We start from the raw sequence: 9563 nt of genomic DNA, 5'->3' as shown, positions 1-9563 counted from the left end.
AAACCCCTTAAAACCCATCCTAAGGCCCCCCAAAACCCATCCTAAGGCCCCCAAACCGCTTCCTAAGCCCCCCCAACCCATTCTAAGCCTCTTAAAACCCATCCTAAGGCCCCCCAAAACCCATTCTAAGCCCCCCAAACCCCATCCTAAGCCCCCAAGCCCCCTCCTAAGCCCCCCAAACCCCACAGAGCCACCCAGCGCTCATTACTTTGGCGGGTTAACCTTTATTCCAACAGAGCCAAAAGCCAAAGTGTTGGGGGATTGCGGGTCCCCCTTCCCCAGTTAATACCAAAAACCGGCCAAACCGGCCCAAAAAAAGCTTCAAAGCCAAATCGGGGCTATTTTTGGGGGGGTTCAAGGGGGTTTTGGGGTCCCATCATTTCCTCAGGGGGTCCCCAAAAGCCATCGCGCTCAGGGGCGTCACCACTCGCAGGGTTGGGGACTCAGCACCACTTTGGGCAGCTGGAATTTGGGGGTCCCTGGCCCCCCAAGATGCAACTTGGGGCTCACCGGCACCTCAGCACAAATCTCAACATCGGGAAAGCGCGGCTTAGGGGGGGACCCCACTTTAGGCCGGGCTTTAGTTGGCTCCGGAGGAGCGAACCCCACTTTGGGCACCCACCGCCATAGCTTGGCTTGAGCTTCGCCGTTGACGTTCCGGCCAGGATCCCCCTGTTCGCCGCCTCGTTTCTCCTTCACCGAAACGCCACCGAATTTGGGCAATTTCACCCCAAATCGCTCTCCTGCTTCCTTCTCATCCATCCCCGGCGGCGCCAACTCCAACGCCGGCACCTTTAGGGGTTTCGGCGTCTTCCCATCAAGCGAACGCTCCCGGCGCTTCGCGGCCAACCCGGTGAACGGCGGCACCGGCGCCTCCGTCCCCTTCCTCCCCGCCGCCAGCACCAAACTCTCAGCGCTCCCCCCGCGCCGCAGCGTTTTGGCGACGCCGACGCCGCGTATATCGGGGCTGGATCCTCCGAATTTGGGCAATTTCACCGATTCCGGCGCGGCGACGAGTTTGGGTAGCGACCCTCCGGAACGCTGCGGTTTCATCGCGGTGTCGCCGTCACCGAACGGCGCCAGCGACAACTTGGGGATCTTCACCTTGACGCCGCCGCCGCCGGGCGCTAAACCCGGGTCTAACGGCGCCGCCGTGCCCGGTTTGAACTTGGCGATGGCCAAGCCGACCCGCGGCAAGGTGAATTTGCCAGGCTTGGTTTTACCGTCCCCACCAAGCGGCGCCGGCACCGGCGGCGCGATTTCCAGCGCCGGCACCGCGTCGAGCTCCAGGCTGAGCTTCCGCAGCCCTTCGGCGAAGCCGAGCGGCGCAACCGGCGGCGCCAACGCCAACCCCACCCGCGGCGCCGCCACGGCGATGGCCGGCGGTGCCGGGAAGCTCGGCCGCGGCTCCACCGGCGCCTCCGCTTTGGCGGCGCCCAACTCGGGGACGAGCTCCACGGCGGCGCTGGGGACGGCGATGGCGATGGAGGGGACGCGGATGGCGTCCGGCGCTTTGGCTTTGGCTCCGGGTGCCGGTGGGGATTTGGGGGCCTCGCGGGGGCTCTCGGGGGTGGGGGGCGGGGATGGGGTGGCCGCGGTTGTGCCGGCGGCCGCTTCCTTCACCGTCAGGCGGCGCGGGGACGGTTTGGGGGCGCTCGGGGGGGCGGCGGGGCCGGTGCGGCTCGAGAGCAGCTTGGGGAGCTGGGGGGGAATGCATGGGGGACCCCTAAATATCCATAGCGTGCCCCCCAAAAATCCATAGGGACTCCCCCTAAATGTCCCACATGTATAAGGACCCCCCCCAAAATCCATAGGGACTCCCCCTAAATGTCCCACATGTATAAGGACCCCCCCCAAAATCCATAGGTACTCCCCCAAAATCCATAGGGACCCCCCGCTAAAGGTCCCATGTCTATAGGGACCCCCCCAAAATCCATAGGGACTCCCCCTAAATGTCCCACATGTATAAGGACCCCCCCCAAAATCCATAGGTACTCCCCCAAAATCCATAGGGACCCCCCGCTAAAGGTCCCATGTCTATAGGGACCCCCCCCCAAAATCCATAGGGACTCCCCCTAAATGTCCCACATGTATAAGGACCCCCCCCAAAATCCATAGGTACTCCCCCAAAAATCCATAGGGACCCCCCGCTAAAGGTCCCATGTCTATAGGGACCCCCCCAAAATCCATAGGGACTCCCCCAAAATCCATAGGGACCCCCCGCTAAAGGTCCCATGTCTATAGGGACCTCCCCCAAAATCCATAGGGACTCCCCCAAAATCCATAGGGACCCCCCGCTAAAGGTCCCATGTCTATAGGTATCCCCCCCAAAATCCATAGGGACCCCCCGCTAAAGGTCCCATGTCTATAGGGACCCCCCCCCAAAATCCATAGGGACTCCCCCAAAATCCATAGGGACCCCCCGCTAAAGGTCCCATGTCTATAGGGACCCCCCCCAAAATCCATAGGGACTCCCCCAAAATCCATAGGGACCCCCCACTAAAGGTCCCATGTCTATAGGGACCCCCCCCAAAATCCATAGGGACTCCCCCAAAATCCATAGGGACCCCCCGCTAAAGGTCCCATGTCTATAGGGACCCCCCCAAAATCCATAGGGACTCCCCCAAAATCCATAGGGACCCCCCGCTAAAGGTCCCATGTCTATAGGGACCTCCCCCAAAATCCATAGGGACTCCCCCAAAATCCATAGGGACCCCCCGCTAAAGGTCCCATGTCTATAGGGACCCCCCCAAAATCCATAGGGACTCCCCCAAAATCCATAGGGACCCCCCGCTAAAGGTCCCATGTCTATAGGGACCCCCCCAAAATCCATAGGGACTCCCCCAAAATCCATAGGGACCCCCCGCTAAAGGTCCCATGTCTATAGGGACCTCCCCCAAAATCCATAGGGACTCCCCCAAAATCCATAGGGACCCCCCGCTAAAGGTCCCATGTCTATAGGGACCCCCCCAAAATCCATAGGGACTCCCCCAAAATCCATAGGGACCCCCCGCTAAAGGTCCCATGTCTATAGGGACCCCCCCAAAATCCATAGGGACTCCCCCAAAATCCATAGGGACCCCCCGCTAAAGGTCCCATGTCTATAGGGACCTCCCCCAAAATCCATAGGGACTCCCCCAAAATCCATAGGGACCCCCCGCTAAAGGTCCCATGTCTATAGGGACCCCCCCAAAATCCATAGGGACTCCCCCAAAATCCATAGGGACCCCCCGCTAAAGGTCCCATGTCTATAGGGACCTCCCCCAAAATCCATAGGGACTCCCCCAAAATCCATAGGGACCCCCCGCTAAAGGTCCCATGTCTATAGGTATCCCCCCCAAAATCCATAGGGACCCCCCGCTAAAGGTCCCATGTCTATAGGGACCCCCCCCCAAAATCCATAGGGACTCCCCCAAAATCCATAGGGACCCCCCGCTAAAGGTCCCATGTCTATAGGGACCCCCCCCAAAATCCATAGGGACTCCCCCAAAATCCATAGGGACCCCCCACTAAAGGTCCCATGTCTATAGGGACCCCCCCCAAAATCCATAGGGACTCCCCCAAAATCCATAGGGACCCCCCGCTAAAGGTCCCATGTCTATAGGGACCCCCCCAAAATCCATAGGGACTCCCCCAAAATCCATAGGGACCCCCCGCTAAAGGTCCCATGTCTATAGGGACCCCCCCAAAATCCATAGGGACTCCCCCAAAATCCATAGGGACCCCCCGCTAAAGGTCCCATGTCTATAGGGACCCTCCCCCAAAATCCATAGGGACTCCCCCAAAATCCATAGGGACCCCCCGCTAAAGGTCCCATGTCTATAGGGACCCTCCCCAAAATCTCACATCTGTAGGGACCCCCCCCACCCCAACATTGCACATCTATAGGGACCCCCTGAGCACCCCACATCCATAGGGATCCCCCAAAATCCATAGGGACACCACCCAAAATCCATGGGGACCCCCCTAAGCACCCCACATCCATAGGGACCCCCCCCAAACATCCCACATCTATAGGGATCCCCCAAAATCCATAGGGACCCCCAAGTATCCATAGGGACGCCCCAAGCACCCCACATTTATAGGAACCCCCCCCAAAAATCCATGGGGACCCCCCTGAGCACCCCACATCCATAGGGACCCTCCCAAATCCATAGGGAACCCCAAGTATCCATAGGGACACCCCAAAAATCCATAGAGACTCCCCCAAATGTCCCACATCTATAGGGACCCCCCAAAAATCCATAGGGACCTCCCCTAAGCACCCCACATCCATATGGACCCTCAAAGGCCCATAGGGACCCTCTGAGCACCCCGCATCCATAGGGACCCCCCCACATCCATAGGGACCCCCAAGGACCCATAGGGGCCCCCTGAGTACCCCACATCCATAGGGACCCCCCAAAAAACATAAGGACCCTCTCTAGGGACCCACCACCCTGGTCACTGTCCCCCATGTCCCTTGTCACCCATGTCACCCTCCATAGGGACCCCCCAGCACCCTGAGCACCCATAGGGACCCCCCAGCACCCATGGGACCCCCAAAAAATCTATAGGGACCCCCAAACCCATAGGACCCCCACACAATCCATAGGGACCATCTCTAAGGACCCACCACCCTGGTCACTGTCCCCCATGTCCCTTGTCCCCCGTGTCCCGTGTCACCCTCCATAGGGACCCCCAGCACCCATTGGACCCCCCACACACCCATAGGGACCTCCCCCAAATCCATAGGGACCACCCATAGGGTCCCAGCAGCCTGGTGACCATCCCCTATGTCCCTTGTCACCTGTGTCCCTTGTCACCCTCCATAGGGACCCCCAGCACCCGTAGGGACCCCCAGCACCCATAGGACCCCCAAAAAATCTCTAGGGACCCCCAAACCCATAGGACCCCCACACAATCCATAGGGACCATCTCTAAGGACCCACCACCCTGGTCACTGTCCCCCATGTCCCTTGTCCCCCGTGTCCCTTGTCCCCCGTGTCACCCTCCATAGGGACCCCCAGCACCCATTGGACCCCCCCACACACCCATAGGGACCTCCCCCAAATCCATAGGGACCACCCATAGGGTCCCAGCAGCCTGGTGACCATCCGCCATGTCCCTTGTCACCTGTGTCCCTTGTCACCCTCCATAGGGATCCCCAGCACCCGTAGGGACCCCCAGCACCCATAGGGACCCCCAGCACCCATAGGACCCCCAAAAAATCTATAGGGACCCCCAAACCCATAGGACCCCCACACAATCCATAGGGACCATCTCTAAGGACCCACCACCCTGGTCACTGTCCCCCGTGTCCCTTGTCCCCCGTGTCACCCTCCATAGGGACCCCCAGCACCCATTGGACCCCACACACACCCATAGGGACCTCCCCCAAATCCATAGGGACCACCCATAGGGTCCCAGCAGCCTGGTGACCATCCGCCATGTCCCTTGTCACCTGTGTCCCTTGTCACCCTCCATAGGGACCCCCAGCACCCGTAGGGACCCCCAGCACCCATAGTGACCCCCAGCACCCATAGAACCCCAAAAAAATCCATAGGGCCCCCCCAAGCCCCAAAAATCCCACCCAAATGCCACCCCCAGGGCCCCACCAGCCTGGTGCCCGTCCCGCGCTGTCCCTTGTCCCCGGTGTCACCCTCCATAGGGACCCCCCAGCATCCTGAGCACCCATAGGGACCCCCAGCATCCATAGAACCCCCCAAAAATCCACATCCCCCCCCACCCCAGCCCCCCAAATGCCACCCCCAGGGCCCCACCAGCCTGGTGCCCGTCCCGCGCTGTCCCTTGTCCCCGGTGTCACTCGTCACCGGGCGCCGCACGCGCAGGGACACCCGGCAGCCCCCGGTCCCCTCCAGCACCCGCGTCACCTCCTCGGGGGGGGTCCCCTCGAAGAACACGCGGGCGCTCAGCAGCCGGTCCCCTGGGGGGGGCACCGCGATGTCACCCCCATGGGGACACGGTGTGGGGGGGGACATGTGGCGGTGTCACCCAATGGGGGTCATGGGGGGGGTCGGGGTGTCACCCAATGGGGTCATGGGGGGGGTCGGGGTGTCCCCACCTGGGCGCAGCCGCAGGGATTTGGGCGCCTGGGTGACGATGAGGCCGTGGCGGTCACGGGTGACGGTGACACCGGTCACCCCGCGGGAGGGGGACGTGTCCAGCTCCTCCTGGGGGACAACGGGGGACAATTGGGAACAAGGGGGAGCAATATGGGGGGACAAAGAGGGGGACAATAAAGGGGATAAGGGGACAAGGGGGAGATAATGGGGGGGACAATATGGGGGGACAATGGGGGGCAAGTGGGGGGATAAGGGGGGACAATAGGATAAGGGGGGACAATAGGATAAGGGGGACAAGAAGGGGGAAAATGGGGGGACAATGGGAGGGATAAGGGGGGGAAAATGGGGGACAAGGGGGGACAATGGGGGACAAGGGGGGGACAATATGGGGGACAATGGGGTGGGACAAGGGGGGGCAATGGGGGACAGTGGGGGGGGGCAATGGGGGACAGTGGGGGGGACAATGGGGGACAATGTGGGGGACAAGGGAGGACAACTGGGGACAAGGGGGGACAACGAGGGGGACAATGGGGTGGGACAAGGGGGGACAATGGGGGACAGTGGGGGGGGACAATGGGGGACAATGTGTGGGGCAAGGAGGGACAATGGGAGTGGGGACAATATGGGGGACAAAGAGGGGGACAATGGGGAACAAGGAGGGGGACAATGAGGAGGGGACAGTTGGGGACAAGGGGGAGACAATATGGGGGGACAATGAGGGGGACAATGAGGGGGGACAATGAGGGGGACAATGAGGGGGGACAATGGGGTGGGGACAGTGGGGGACAATGGGGGACAATGCAGGGGGAGAAGGGGGGGGTCAATGTTGGGGGGACAATGGGGAGGGGACAATGGGGAGGGGACAATGGGGAGGGGACAATGGGGACAGTGTGGGGGGACAGTGTGGGGGGACAGTGTGGGGGGACAGTGTGGGGGGACAGTGTGGGGGGGCAGGATCGCTCCCTCACCTCCATGTTGGGGGACACAAGGAGGGGTCCCTGCTCCTGGGGGTGACACTGGGGACCGGGGGTGACACCGGGGGTGGCTCCTGAGAACGGGGGGGACAGACACCCAACCCCCCCGTTACAGCCCCCAAACCCCCATTGCACCCCAAATCCCCCCAATTTCACTCCAAAATCCCCCATTGCACCCCAAAACCCCAATGCACCCCAAATCCCCCCAATTTCACTCCAAAATCCCCATTGCACCCCAAACCCCCATTGCACCCCAAATCCCCATTGCACCCCAAATGCCCCCAATTTCACCCCAAACCCCCATTGCACCCCAAAACCCCAATGCACCCCAAATCCCCAATGCACCCCAAACCCCCAATTTCACCCCAAAACCCCCATTGCACCCCAAAACCCCCCAAAACCCCAATTTCACCCCAAACCCCCATTGAACCCCAATTCTCCCCCCCAAGCCCTCCCACCCCCCCAATTTCCCCCCTCAATTGGGGGTCCCCCAAACCCCAAAACCCCATTTCCCCCCCCAAACCCCCCCAATTTCACCCCAAACCCCCCCAATTTCACCCCCAAACCCCAATTTCACCCCAAACCCCCCATTGAACCCCAATTTCACCCCAAACCCCCAATTCCCCCCCGAATCCCCCCATCCCTCCCCCACTTCCCCCCTCAATTGGGGGTCCCCCGAACCCCAAAACCCCATTTCCCCCCCAAACCCCCCCCAATTTCACCCCCAAATCCCAATTTCACCCCAAACCCCCCACTGAACCCCAATTTCACCCCAACCCCCCAATTCTCCCCCCATTTCCCCCCTCAGTTGGGGTTCCCCCCGCACCCCAAAACCCCATTTCCCCCCCAAAACCCCCCCCAATTTCACCCCCAACCCCCCCAATTTCCCCCCAAATCTCCCCCCAGATCCCCCCCAAACCTCCCCCCAGATCCCCCCCAAACCCAACCACCCTATGGGGGGGTCCCCCCTGCACCCCCAAACCTGCGGCCTCTCCCTGCGGCTCCGTCGCTCTCTGGGTCGTCCCTGCTTTGTGGGGGGGGGGGAGGGACCCAGGCGTCCGGGCCCCCCCCCTAAAAAAGGACCCAGGCGTCCGGGCGTTGCGGCCCACGCCGACTCAGCAAATGTCACCAGATGTCCCCACCCCCCCCTTCCCGGTGTGGGTGTTGGGGGGGGGGACACAAGGGGTCCCTTGTCACGGTGTCACCCCCCCCAAAACTGAAGGGAATTTGGGGAATTTGGGGGATTCAGCGGAAAATTGTGTGGGATGGGGGGGGGGACACGGGGGGACGGGGACAGTGGGGACAATGGGGGACAATGGGGACAATGGGGGACAGGGACAATGCGGGGGGAAAGGGACAATGGGGGAGACTGGGGGGGACAGGGACAATATGGGGGGGACAGGGACATTATGGGGGGACAGGGACATTATGGGGGGGACAGGGACATTATGGGGGGACAGGGACAATATGGGGGAGACAACGTGGGGGGGGACAGGGACATTATGGGGGGACAGGGACAATATGGGGGGGACAGGGACATTATGGGGGGGACAGGGACATTGTGGGGGACAAAGACACAGGGGGACAATGGGGAGGAGAATGTGGGGGGACAGGGACATTATGGGGGGGACAGGGACCATATGAGGGACAATGGGGGGGACAAGGGGACAGTGGGGACAGTTGGGGGGACAGGGACAATGTGGGGGGGACAGGGACATTATGGGGGGACAAGGGGGCAATGGGGGGACAGGGACAATATGGGGGTACATGGACATTGTGGGGGACAAAGACACTGGGGGACAATGGGGGGGACAATGTGGGGGGACAGGGACATTATGGGGGGAAAAGATATTGGGGGGGGGACAGGGATAATGGGGGACAATGGGGGACAATGCGGGGGACACGGAGATTATGGGGGGGCAGGGACAATATGGGGGGACAGGGACAATATGGGGGGGACAGGGACAATATGGGGACAATGGGGGGACAGGGACAATGGGGGGGACAAGGGGACAGTGGGGACAATGGGGGGGGGGACAATGGGGGGACAGGGACAATATGGGGGGACAGGGACAATATGGGGGGACAGGGACATTATGGGGGACACTGGGTGACACTGGGGGGGACAGGGACATTATGGGGGGACCGGGACAATGGGGGACAATGGGGAGACAAGGACAATATGGGGGGGACAAGGCCAATATGGGGGGGACAGGGACATTATGGGGGGAACAGGGACATTATGGGGGGGGACAAAGGGACAATGGGGGACAATGGGGGGACAGGGACATTATGGGAAGCCAAGGACAATATGGGGGGGACAGGGACCATGGTGGACACTGGGGGGACAGGGATGATATGGGGGGGACAGGGACAATATGGGGGGGACAGGGACACTGGGGGACAATGGGGGGGACAGGGACATTATAGGGGGGGCAAGGACAATATGGGGGGACAGGGACATCATGGGGGGGACACGGACAATGGGGGGGACACGGACAATATGGGGGACACAGGGACCCTG

General features: G+C 61.4%; 1 protein-coding gene across 1 annotated transcript; it reads right to left on the bottom strand.

Moving 5' to 3' along the window:
* Nucleotides 1–208: 208 nt before the first annotated feature.
* PRX (periaxin) lies at nt 209–8320 on the bottom strand. Its single transcript, XM_071800888.1, has 5 exons — nt 8022–8320; nt 7034–7113; nt 6065–6173; nt 5763–5926; nt 209–1701 (listed from the first exon to the last, which is right to left on the bottom strand). Exons 2-5 carry the CDS (start codon nt 7037–7039, stop codon nt 421–423), a joined length of 1560 nt encoding a protein of 519 aa, XP_071656989.1. The 5' UTR covers nt 7040–7113; nt 8022–8320; the 3' UTR covers nt 209–420.
* Nucleotides 8321–9563: the final 1243 nt, after the last annotated feature.

Source organism: Patagioenas fasciata, chromosome 33, assembly GCF_037038585.1.
Source record: "Patagioenas fasciata isolate bPatFas1 chromosome 33, bPatFas1.hap1, whole genome shotgun sequence".
Taxonomy (NCBI): domain Eukaryota; kingdom Metazoa; phylum Chordata; class Aves; order Columbiformes; family Columbidae; genus Patagioenas; species Patagioenas fasciata.
Note: the sequence above shows the minus strand (reverse complement) of the source record. Positions and strands in the feature narration are given on the sequence as shown.